This window comes from Charadrius vociferus, unplaced genomic scaffold (assembly GCF_000708025.1).
Source record: "Charadrius vociferus isolate BGI_N301 unplaced genomic scaffold, ASM70802v2 scaffold92, whole genome shotgun sequence".
Lineage (NCBI taxonomy): Eukaryota > Metazoa > Chordata > Aves > Charadriiformes > Charadriidae > Charadrius > Charadrius vociferus.
Window position 1 is genome coordinate 3,718,879 of NW_009647874.1, and position 13,159 is coordinate 3,732,037.

Below are 13,159 nucleotides of genomic sequence, written 5' to 3' on the forward strand. Positions count from 1 at the left end.
ATGTTCATTAAATGTTCTCTTGGGATTTTGGTAGCACTTGCTATTCCTTGACTTTTTTCCATGACTTTAGTGAAATGAAAAAGAAATCTTTCTCCTAGATCTATCATCTGGGGAAAACATGAACAGAACTTTGTAAGTTTCTTCTTTTTCTTTCTTGTAATGTCTCAAGTCTTGAAATTTGAAAGTTAAACCCTGCTTTTGTTCCCTGCGTCGTTTGATGCTATCTTTCTTACTTCTTGTCACTGAAGTTGTCGCTCTGTTTTCTGTGAGCACAGATAATTTGCTACTTTTTCTACTTGGATGAATTTTTGTCTCTCTCTCTTGCAGTTGCAGGACAGCAGTTAGCATTTTCTGATATTATACATAGTACTGGTCTCCAAATTCAGGTCTCAATTTTAAACAGATGGGTGCAATATCTCAATATATGTTTAGCTGAGAAACAAACGGGTGCTGAATAATATCTCACCATACAGTTTTAAAACATACTGTGTCCAACTTCTCCTTGGCTTTGAAAGCATCATCAACAGTGTGTGTGAATGCAAGGAGGAAGTACTTGATGTAATTTTCTTCACTCTTGGAAGGTTTTTGATGCTGTTCCATGTGAGCTTCTTACACCTCCTAGACCAGAAAGTGGTTACACTGCTGCTTTGTTGGGCTGTACTCAAATTAATTAGCCGTGGTTTGTTGTCCAAGGGAGAAGGCATTTCAGATGAGGACTTTGTAGGTCTCATTTAATTGTTTCCATTAATCACTTAAGTGATGGACTGGAGAATGCAATTACAAAAACTGCATGGGGTTCCAAGGGCTGGCAAAACTTCTGGAGGTTGAGAATAGTTTCTTTTATGTTGGGTTAATGGCAAAGGAACAAAAATACAACAGGTTGGAAAAATTAAATGTCCAAAGGGAAAATGTTGTATTGCAGAAAACTCCCTAGATACTCCAGTGGCTTAAGCAAACATGGTAAAGCCATTCCTTGCTGTCTGCCATCCCTCTCCATAGGAGGTTGTGTCTCTGCAGGACATATAGTATAGGGGAATTGGATATAAATCTACTCACAAATTGCTGTTTGTAGGTGACATAAACCAATTCTGAGTTACTTTAATATGCCAGCTTGCAAATCGTGGCATTTGAATAACTTTTTCACCCGTAGCTTGGTTCTGCCTGCTGGGGGGGAGGTAACGGGAAAGGCCAGCAGCTCCAGCTGGCCTCCAGACTGGAAAGTCTTTTTTGGGGGCAGCAACTGCTCCAGCTCTACAAAATGAGTTTGCCTGTATTTATGTCAGGTGCCGATTTACAGTGGGATACTGCTGCAAGCTCTCTTGGATATGGTGGTGTGTACACAAGGTACAGGAGGTGATTTTCCACTCTTTTTATGGCTAAGACCTTACTGGTAGTGAACATCATGTCCAGTTTGGAGTGTCACACTTAAAGATTGGCTGGGGAGATTCCAGTTTAAGCTCAAGAACAACGAGCTGTTTGAAAAATATGACCCATAAGGATGAGATGAGGCAATTGGGGTTTCTTTAGAAAAAGAGAAATCATTAAAAGGTGGGCAACTATGATGATACTTTTCCAGTATGTCAGACATTAACATCAGAAATGCCTGTGGCCAATTATTCTCCGTGTTCTGGGAAGCAGGATTAATTTCCAGAAAGTAAGTTTAAGATTGTGGTGGTTGACTTGTTTGTTTGGTTTTGGGTTTTTTTGGCTGTAAGAATACTTCATGAAAATAGTGGAAGAGGCTAGCTGGGGAAGTTGTTGCATCTTGGTTGTGGGAGGTTTTGAAGAACAGGTTAGACAAACACCACTACGGCATAGGTGTATTTATCCAGCTTCGGAGCAGGGCTGGAACGGTAACTTCTCAAGGTGCCCTCGGGTCTTTCCACTTCAATTCTGTGACTATATACATATATATGAGGCAAAATGAGAAACACAAAGAACTCGATATGCCTTTGATCTTCTAATCTGGTTTGCCTTTTGCATTTTGAGCATCTATAAACTGCAGCATAAAATGGGGGAAGAATTGTTATCATTACATGCTGTATTTTAATTTTATGGCTTTAGATGTGAAAAGACTTGCAGGCTACAGAAGTGAAAATTGGCACTAATTCTCTTTTCCCCCCTTTTTCTTTGCAGGTCGTTTGGTTGGTGCCCTGGATGCTGTGTTAGACTCTAATGCACGCGTTGCTCCGTTTCGAATTTTACTCCAAGTTCCAGGCTCACAGGTTTACTCTGCCATTGCATGTGGTGAGTTATTGAACGGATCAGAAGTTTACTGGGCCGTAGCTATTGGTGAGTCACAGACGAAAAACCCCGAACCGATACTGAGCATGGTCAGTGTCTGCATGTCCAAGAAGCTCAAGGTAACCCCAGCTAGTAGTGTGCGCGTGGAAAGCTATTGCCTACAGCTTGTTTAACAACCAAATTAACCTCTGGTTAAAATCGCAGGTAGGAATTATGAAAAAGTGTTAACTAGGAACATGAAGGTTCTAAAGAAAGCTTGTTTAGTTGAGGATGTTTTGTATTAATATTCTGTCTCTTGCAAAGTAGTGTAGTTCTGTTCATATGCGTGTCTTTTCCTACAGTAGTAATAGTTCCTTACAGCAAGAAGCTACTTAGTCTAGGCTTTTACCAGTCTAGTCTTTCGTTCCTTACTGTGAAATGTCATACCACACTTGGTTATAATGAAATATAACTGGAACATTTGGAAGATGCTACGTGATTTGGGAGGTGAAGTTGTCAGGGGGAAGTGTCTAATTGCCTGGTCTGTTGTACATTAATCCCTTTTGCAGTGTTTCTGCAACCTCTGAAGGTCGAGCTCATCTTCAGGAAAGTGATATTGATGTGAATTGCAGCAGCCTTGCCATGGCACAGTAAAGGCCATCTGGATGCGCTTCTTCCATTCATCCTGTTCTTGCTTGGCCACTCTGCAGGGCTGTTCTCATCCCTTCTGCTTCAGTCTATAAAACCCTAGCATTGAAATTTACAGGAGGTTTTCCTTTGGGAATGGTTCCAAGCTGTGCTAGGGGAGGTTTCAACTGGACATTAGGAAGCATTTATTTACTGAGAGGGTAAAGGACCTTCTTAGAGAGGTGGTCAATGCCCCAGGCTGTCAATGTTTAAGAGGCATTTGGACAATAATGACATGCTTTAACTTTTGGTCAGCCCTGAAGTGGTCAGGCAGTTGGGCTTTGGACTGGATGATCGTTGTAAGTCCCTTCCAACTGAAAATTATTCTATTCTATTCTATTCTATTCTATGCTATTCTATTCTATTCTATTCTATTCTATTCTATTCTATCCTATTGTATCCTATCCTATCCTATCCTATTCTATCCTATCCTTTCTTACACAGATCAAACCATGAAATAGTTAGCTAATGTAAGTGTTGATGTGGTGTTGATGGTTTTGATATAGTAGTCCTTTACATGGAAGGGGCAATCTATATATTTGCCCACGTCCTCTCTACAAGCTCATTCAGCGTTTCTTCCTTGGTTTAGCAGAGACCCCTCTGCATTTTCCCTGTTAATACTGGGAATTTTTCCCTGTGCCAGATCTGTGTGAAGAAGTTTGCATAAAGTCTGTTTGTACTGTTTTTGTTGTGGCTAGGTTTTCTTCATTTTCAGTTGCTCTATGCTTTATATTCTTACCCCCCTCCTTTCTATATTTAAATAATGCCATCTCATGGAGAAATTCAAGAGCTTCATGCTGTTATAGTCCTCTAATGAAGCCAGGTAGCTTTCACTGGAAAAGCAAGCTCAGTTTTACTCTTAGGGGCTTTTTGATCATTTGAATATATGTAATATTCCTTTCTGAGACTGATCCTTGCCCTAGCCACACTCTTATTGCCCACAGTTGGCTTTTTTTTTTAATGTTAAAGGAACTACAATTTAAGAGCTTGCCTGGTTGGAATGGTTAAGGATTTTGCTGAGATAAACTTATTTGATTAATATTTTCTAAAATTCTCTTTGGCTTTTCTGAATGGATGCTCAGCCTTGAGAAAATGAGATTTATAGTAACAGAGTAGCAAGCAGAGGGCTCTGTTTTGTATGCTCTGTGGGTAAGACACAGGCGGTTGCCAGAGCTGTGCAGAAATGAAGAACCATGGTAGCAGAAGTTGTTTCTGAATAAGATCTGTGCTGCAAAACCCTGATGTGAGTGTCCAGGGGAGAGCTGGCGCTGGCAACAGGAGTCAGAGGAACAGCATCACCCGACCCTTTGCTTAGAAAGCTGAAGGGCGTTCTCCACGCAGAAGTGTCCATCGCCCAGCTCTGCACTGCCTGAGTGAGGGGCTTTGCACAGACACGATGTTAAGAGTTTTGATACTGGATTTGGAAGGAGCAGCGAGTCAAATTAAGGTTCCTGCTGTATGGTGAGGAGAAGGAGCAGCTCCAGGAGCTCCTTCCAGTCTCCTGGTGTAACTTCATTAGGGATAGCCATCATGTCATTAGGCAGTTAATTAAAATGACATTTTTCAATTGTACGTTGGCAGTCCTCTGTTCCAGGAGCTGCAGGCTTAAATGATAATATATGCATGAGGGTCATATCTGCGTTACAGACTTTCGCAAATCTCCGAGGGCTGCTAAGAATTCTGATCTCTGCCCAGCACAGCTGTTCTGGCAGAGATGTTTTAATCCAGATGGTTAATCATGTTATACCAGTACAGAAAAAAACAAACAACCCACCTAACCTCATGCCTTGGGGTAGATCCACTTAGGACTTTCCTTTCAGAAGGCTTGTGGGTAGAACCCTAGTCCCAGTTAAGTGAAGCAGCATTTGTAAGAGGGAGAGCAATGGGATTGGTGAGAAGTGGGTTTAAAGAAGAGATTATGGGGAGTGAGGCTGTGGTTAGACTAAATACACGTTTGGCACAGGCACATGAAGAAGGTGGATAAAAGGTGGAATAAAATGCTGTGTGGAGCACAGGAAGAGGAATAATGAAGAGATTGGCAATGCCTGGGTGAAATCACAAGACAGCTTTAAACCATGAAACGGAAATTGTAAATAAAGAAGTGACCTGCAAAGCTGAGGAGATGGCCTGACCAAATAAAAAGGGCAAAGAGGGCTTGTAGTATTTGAGCAGAATCCCTGGAGATACCTAAAGTTAGGCAGGAAAGAATTGCAGTAGCCCCCATGGGAGATAGCCACTGCTAGAGCCTAGGCTCAAAACAGTCCGAGCAGTATGGATGCTGCTGTGAAAGGTATCTTGCTTGAGGCTTATTTCACAAGAGGCAGCCCACCAGCTCTCCTGTACGGTTGGTGTCATCTAGATTGCTCAGAAATAAAAATTCAACTCATTTTTTTCTGTGCATGGCCATTTCAGTATAAAATGACGGTATTTCTAGTGTTCTTAACCGTTGATATAATTCTTTTTCTTTACCTGAAGGGCATTTAAGTGTCTCTTCTTTCATGATTTTTTTTTTTTATTTAACCTTGTTTAATGATATTTGTGAAGTTCTATCGCAAGACCTTCCTGTGAAGGAAATAAAAGCTTGGAAAGTTTCCCTGCCAGTTGGCATTCTGCATGGAAAACAGAGCAGAGGAAAGTGGAAAATCCTTAGCTAAATTTATCGGGTTTTTTTGTTGTGAGGCAACATAATGCATCTCTAATGTACACACAAATAAAATTTTGAGATGATGGGTCTTCTATTCTAGATTCATTTTATAATTACATTCTTCTGTGATTTGCATGTCTTTTATGGCCAACTACTCTCCCTTCTTCCACTAGCAAGGCATTAGAAAGAGCAAGTTTTGCTGCCTTTGCTTTTTTACCTGTAACGTTTAATCACGTAAGAGCTGGAGGGGCCAGATTTTCCCAATTGCCCTGAATGTTGCCTGTCTTGCTCTGACTTTTCTGTCGTCATGCAATGCAGCGACAGTTCAGTTTCAAGCAGAAACAGCCAAAGCAAATAGGTGGTGACTGAAATATTGTTTCTGGAGTAAGCGTGAACACATTACATTTAAAACAGCAACAGCAGAACCCTTAAATAAGACCTTAAATAAGAAAACCTTAAAGATTTGAAAGTCTTTATTTGTCAAAGATTTTCTGTTCACTGTGTTTCTTTCCCAAACTGCAGAAATGCACTCTTGTAGACATTCTAGGTGTTGCTGAACCAAACTCCTTTATTTTTAGGTATTTATTATTGAGAGCTTTTCAAATAGGATGCCAATTATGACCACGTAAATTCCTCTCAAAGCGTGTGCATGTATGCGTGGGGTGTGTGCGCGTATGCATGTGCGTACCCACGGAGGGAGAAAGGAAGATCAGGGACTTTGGGGAACAGGACTTAAATCAAAGGTTTCCAGTAGCTGCTTAAGGAATGTCATGTCAAAATAAGTTGCAGTCTAGCAGCTCAGGATGAAGTTTTGCTGTTTTTTCTGCTTTGACTTTTAATGCAGCATTTGCTGGCTGAGAACATTTGAGAAGATAAAACTAAAAGCACTAAAACTAATTCTCTAAAACAATGGGGGTTTTGTTTTCCTCTAACTATACTGCTACGAATGAGACCTTTTTGACCTGTTTGCTAGCAAGAATTTTGAGGGTGAAAGTTCAGTTTCTCAGAATGAATGTATGAAATAGTGCATTTTACTCCTTTTTTTCTTCTTTTCAATTTTATTTTGTAGGATGAGTTTCAATACACTGCTTTTTGCTTTTCTAGGTGCCACTGCAGAGGAGATAAACCAGCACTGGGAATGGCTGGAACAAAACTTGCTCCATACTTTGTCTGTGTTTGACAATAAAGAAGATATTGTTAGTTTTGTCAAAGGGAAAGTGAAGGTAAGGAAACTGTCTTACTTTCACCCTTCCCTGCCCGACACATGTGGTTTATTAGAAATAATGTCGTGAAGTTGTTGTCATTCATATTTGGTTTTGTCCATCTGAACATTATTTATTGGTTTTCTGTGTGGCACTTGTACCTGATGTGGCTGGCACCTGTGCGTCTCCGCTCACATTTCCTTGGAAACGCCTCAGAACCAAAGTATCTAATTTAATCTTTGTCCCACCTGTCCCTTTCCACCTTTGCTGTTCTTCTCTGCCCTGTGGTGTGCAGCTCAGCTTTCCTTCGCATCTGCTTTCTGTTCCTCCGCCTCTCCAAAACATTACGTTAAATACCTTCCCTTCCTAGAGCTCAGCTTTTCCTCCCTACAGCATTTCTCCTCCTACCTCCCATGTTCTTCCTAGCTTCGTCCCATTGGTTTCTCCCACCCGTTTCTGCCCATTTCCATTGTCCTGTCCCTGTTGATGGAGCTCAGAGGTGTCAGCAGGTGATAGCCACAGTGCCTGAGTCTGCTGGCAGCACACCCGTGCGGACGAGGACACAGTCCCCGCAGGGACAGGGGACAGGCCCTTGTGCGATGTCACCTGCATCGTAAGGGTCCGGCACAGAAACTGCTGGTGGCTTTGCAGGATGTGGGAGTCATGGCCGGGCGGCTGCAGAAATGAGCATCCTTTTGGAAGGCTAGAAAGTTTTAAAAGTAGGGGAATTTGGTGACTGGAGAACAGATTTAAAATTATAATGGCACGTGCAGTAAAACTTAGAAAGCCTGGTGCCTCCTGAGCTCTGCATCTAGTGGAATACATGGTCCAAGAGGAGCTTGGTGGTGGCTGGTGGGGGTGCGGGTCTGCTGGTGAGTACTGTACCTCAGGTCCTGCTGCAGACTTTTCCTTGCTAAGAGTTTTAGTGAGGTGCTCTTCCCCCCTACACCCACTTTTTTGGTCAGGAAAATTTGTGGGAACATAATGTTTTTGGCAAATTTCAACCCCACTGCTGTGATCTCAGTGGGCTCTGAAGTTGGGGAAGAAGGCTACGGAGAGGCAAAACATCATCGTGTAAATCTTAATTTTTATCCTGTTTTCTTAAAAAAAACAACTTTGTCTAAGTGCACTGAAAGGCTCAAATACAATTAATCTCTCTTGATAACACTGTGGCAGCCTGTTACCTAGCACAGCACATATTTAAAATTCTTCAGGGTTCCTTAATGAATGTTAAGTCCAGATTTTGTACCCTCGCCTCTTCTGTAGACTTTTGGCATGTTAGGACTACTTGGTAATTGCAAATTATACCAGGTGCTGTAACGTACAGATTATTTGTCTGAATGGCGCAATGTATACTTAAGTCCTCTATTGTAATACCGCTATTAAAATTCTCAACACTTAATTATATTTGCATAGATGTTCTTGAAACTATGTTTTTAATGGTTCCAAGCATGTTACAAGTTACTGACACATCTCACTGCATTGCTTTTTCATAGGAAAATAGTACTGGTCAGTACACGCAATTGTTACTCTACCTTTGCTCCGTATACACCAAATAACAGCAATCATAAGCTTTAGTGAAACTATAAATACATGATTCTGCCAGACTCACTGAAAAAATAACAATAAAAAAAAAGGCCCCCAAAATCTTGATTTGGTAGCATTCAAAATATGTAAGAGTTGCAAACACCACAGAAATTTCTCCATTTGTGAAAATCGCAAATAAACTTTAATTTCTTTGTAAGAAAGAGTTTCATTATTAAGATTTGAATGGGTAGCTTGTATCAACTTGCTTGAGTGCGAATGCCGTGGCTGTATCCTGATATATTATCTCGTTATGAACTCAGGCGCTGATTGCGGAGGAAACGAGCAGCAAGCTCGCCGAGCAGGAGGAAGACCCTGAGAAGTTCCGAGAAGCCCTGGTGAAATTTGAATCCAGATTTAATTTTCCTGAAGCCGAGAAGTTGATCACCTATTATTCCTGTTGCTGTTGGAAAGGAAAAGTTCCTCGGCAAGGCTGGCTTTATTTGAGCATCAATCATCTCTGTTTTTATTCCTTCTTCCTGGGCAAAGAATGTAAGTATAAATCTAATGCTGGGGAGAGAGATAAATATAACTATTTTTAAAAGCACGAATAGCTAGAATTTTTATGAAAAGCCTAATTTGCCTCTGAAGTTTAGATTCTGAGCTTTTTGTTGTTCAGCTGAAAGATCCTGTTTAATTTAGTTTTCAGCCTTTATGTTTATATTGTAGTATGAATCCAGTAACAAAAATGAGACTATAAGAGCATGCAGACCCAGCTGCTATCTGGTTGATTTTCTTGCCATGGTGATGCAGCCTTAAAATGTAACAGACCTCCTACAGATTCTGAAATAGAGACTTTTAGGGCCAAAAAGGGTAAGGACGGGTCCCTCCTGCAGGCAGGGATGCACAGTGCCGCGTGGTGGGGCAAGGGCTGGTGGCGCCAGGGATGCCGGACTCCAGCTGCCTGCCGAAAATAGCCCAGGAAACATAACAGGGCTATGCCCTGGAGAACCAGGTGAAAATTCAGAGTTTTTAAGGGAAAAAACAACAGCAAGTTAGGGATTTTTTTTTTTGCGTTTCTGAATAGCAGTGCAGGAAGGTCACAAGGGGTTTTTAGACCTTCAGTGGTTCAGCAAATTGTAAGACTTTGGTCATGGTCTTCCTCTACAGAGGAAGAGTCGCGTGACTATGAAAAGCCTGTCAGAACAGGTACTAGAAGGTAAAAATTAATGTAATAGACATTAGATGGTAAAAAAAGAATGTAGCCATTTAAACACTGTAGCATTTCTCTGTTTTGTAAGGTTGTGCATGAGCTGATAACCTTTTAAGTCCTGTTTATCCTGCTGCAACTTCATCAAGGACAGTAGTATAAACCTATACTGCTATAAATATAGCAAGAATTGTCAGTTATAACAATTAGGAAAACATCACCATTTACTGTCTGGATTTAATATTGGGATGGCTAGTCAAATAAAACTGTAGATTTAAAAGTTAATTACATTAATGCAAAGATAAGAAAGTTAGTAATTGGTAATTTCTAAGACTTAAAACATACAAAGACATGCTTAGAGTTAGAGGTCCTTTTTTCCCTTGTATCATTGCAGGCCAATTATTTTGTCATATCTGCAAAAGGCAGCAGAGTTAGATTTAAAATGCTGGTAGGTTTGTTATTTGTTATAAAAACGAAACTTGAGTTTTGCTGGAAAGACTAGAACAGAGTCTCTTGATACATACTAGATGTCTGGGTTCTTGTTTAATCTCCTTGTTTTCTGTTTAGTATCAAATAATATCCTTGTCATTTATTTCTTCTTGCTGTCATTGCAGGCTTTCTCTCATTAAATCTGAGATATCCAGTCTGCCAAAGCACACAAAGCAAAAATGATACTTATTAATGATAATGGGGGATGGAGGAGGGAGAGAAAAAATTCCTTCATATTGTTCCAAAAGTTTTGTCTATGCGATACCAGAGATCGTTAAATGATACTAGAAGTACAACATCATGCTGTATTATTTAAGAAGAAATCACTTCTCATCTCTTTTCATAATAATACATTATGAAAATGCAGAATCCCCCCAAACAACTACATGTTGGCAGCTTTTCATTTTGACCATGGAAAATACTGTGTTTATTCACTGTTGCAGTCAGTTGTGTTGCCTTTGTGTTCCCATGCATTTGCATGGAAATGTGAAATAAAAACCTGAATTTTCTTTTGGTTAAACGAAACTTCTCTAGCTTGGTGGGAAGTATTATATGTTGAAGTGCTTCCTACCACCCTGATTCTGATAAAGCAGATTGTTTCTGTTCCAAAGCTAGTATTTTGTCACATTTATGAAATACTTGTATTACATTGAATAATCCAGATTTACTATAGTTCTGCTTGTTATTGTTGGAGAAGCTGAGGCTGATTATATGTAGAACAAGTCATTCATTGTCTTTTTTTTTTTTTTAAATCTGGTTAAATCTGATCTAGAAAATATTGCTAAGAAATCACATTTATTGCACTCTTCAATACAGCACAGGGGAAAAAACCCAATATATGAGTTGCAATCAAAATAGTTCTTATATGTGTTTTAACTCTACAAAAATCCCCCCAAACAGTAGACTGAAATCTCTTTATAGGCAAAGTGTTAAGTCTTCTGCTTCTGGCAAGACTTTCGCCTTCCCCTTGTTTTGTTTTATGTTGAAATGATCTGGAATGCAATATTGGAACCTGTTTTCAGCTTCTCATAAAATTAACTTACAGCTTATGCGAGCATAAACTCCATGGAACATTTTTTTCCAGGACAAGTCCCCTTTTATCTAAGCTTCGAAGTATTTGCAGACTTTCAGAGGCTTAGAACATCAGATTTCTTAAAAGGGCATGCCAAGGTTTCTTCACAATTTTTAATTAAACTTGTGTTTTTCTAAAACTTTGAAGACACTGTACTTTTCATCAGTAGTTTGGGCCCCTTATGTCTGCTGTGCTGTTTCTGTAACCAACACTGTAAGAGCTTATGTGATTCCGACCTGCATGAACAATAGCGCTATTGCTACGGCGCTATTTAATCTTTCTTCCCTTGGCTGTGTCCGTACAGATGATTTTATGACCATTCGCAACACTTTGTGCGTGTTGACGCAGCTGTGCTTTATTTAAGAAAAAACCATAATCTGCAAATACTCTTGGCAGCTGTGGTTCATGTAGTACAGAGAACTTGCTGAGGGTAGCTCCTGAGGTAATGAATGATCATGGATAAGTGTTGCACGTATATATGACAGTGTTTGTTATTACTGCTTTTTTATTGCTTTATTGGCATCAGGAGACCAGCTAGGGATGTTAGGGGGTGTAGTCTTGGTGTTGTTGGCACAGAGAACCCTGGGAAGCTTCCAACAGTTGTTAAATAGAAATTTAATCTATTTTAAAGTCCCTTCCAGCCTAATTTCTGCCCAGAGATTCGCATGAGAGAGGCGAGTAACATCCTGCAGTGGTTATCTAAAATAAGCTGATTCTGTTTACTGTTTGTCTTCATATGATTCAGCAGTGTTTAAGTATAGAAAACAGTTTTCTATACTTTTTCTTTTTTATAAACAAGTCTGACTACAGTTAATGTTTAGGGCAAGATTTGCCTGTGCACCTTTTCAGTAAAAAATGACCAAATCAGGAAGATCCCAATGCCTAGGCCTGTTTATAGCAACACTTAAACTTTATAAAAATGTCCATGTGCAAAAGCTGCTTTTTTTGTATGGGAGTTAGCTGTATTTTTAAAGTTAAAGTACTGTGCATGTAACTGGGTTTCCACCTGCCTACAGTTTTATTTCTGGGAGATTACAAAGCTTTTCCCTATATTCTTCCTGCTCTTGAAATGAACCGCTGCATCTGATGAAGCAGGCTGCAGAAACGAGTTGTAAAGGAGCACAGCTTGTGGCAGATGTTCTGCAAAGGCAGAACTCCCCAGTCCAGCACTTCTTACGAAAATAGGTAAAATTTTGAGGGAGAGATTCTGAAAAAAAGACAATCTTTTGGAGTGGGGGGGAATCAGCATGGAGTAATAACAGGTATTTCAGCTTTTGCTTGGTCTTTGTCTGTAAAAATAGGTGTTTCGTCTCTTCGGTTGTTTGCATTTCATTCTGGATTTGCTTATTTCCCAAACCTGAAAAATGTAAGCAGAGTTTCCAACCTACTTTTGCTTTTTTCTCCGATGGCAGTGAAACTTATCATTCCTTGGGTTGAGGTCCAGAAGCTGGAAAGAACCTCCAACGTCTTCATGACCGACACGGTCCGTGTCACCACTCCAAATAAAGAGCGCGACTTCTCCACCTTCCTGAATATCGCCGAGGCTTTCAGGATCATGGAGCAACTGGCAGATGTGACGCTCCGAAGGCTACTGGACAATGAGATCTTTGAACTGGATCCAGGCCTACAGGATCCTACTCAGATTACCAAAAGGTAAAAAGCGAAGTTGTTCTCCCTTGTGTGAGCAGAGGTTCAGTGGTGGGCTTCACGGTTGGCTTTGTTAGCTGGGTAACACTTCAGAGGTTTACTTGATTGGGCAAAAAAAGAGATTTTATGATGTACTACAGCATATCAAATAGGTGCATTTTAACTTGTGTGCAAGATACTTTTTTTCTATTTTATATTCTTCCCTTAAACATCACTGTGGTTTTTTGTTCATTTGTTTTTAAAGTCCTCTTCCCTGTAGAAGGGTAGATTGCAGCAAGGGCTGTTTTCCGTCTTCCCTGAAGAGCAATATTATTTTGTTTATAATTTTGGCAATGTGTAGGCTTTCCTGGTCCCATCAGTTCTGTAGAATTATTGCTTTTGATCATATCTGAAACATGGAATTTCCCACTAGCGTGATTGCCATAGCCGACTTAGCAAGCAATTATAGGACTTAAAAAATA

At 40.2% G+C, this 13,159-nt stretch overlaps 1 protein-coding gene across 1 annotated transcript in view; it reads left to right on the forward strand.

The window, feature by feature from the left end:
* Positions 1-2,129: 2,129 nt before the first annotated feature.
* TBC1D8 (TBC1 domain family, member 8 (with GRAM domain)) overlaps positions 2,130-13,159 on the forward strand; it is a gene marked incomplete at its 5' end in the record, with an annotated part of 36,813 nt that continues 25,783 nt past the window's right edge. Inside the window, 4 exons of the mRNA XM_009883120.1 lie at positions 2,130-2,247; positions 6,659-6,777; positions 8,604-8,832; positions 12,464-12,704. Coding sequence (XP_009881422.1) covers positions 2,130-2,247; positions 6,659-6,777; positions 8,604-8,832; positions 12,464-12,704 — 707 coding nt within the window. The remainder of the gene's footprint in view (positions 2,248-6,658; positions 6,778-8,603; positions 8,833-12,463; positions 12,705-13,159) is intronic.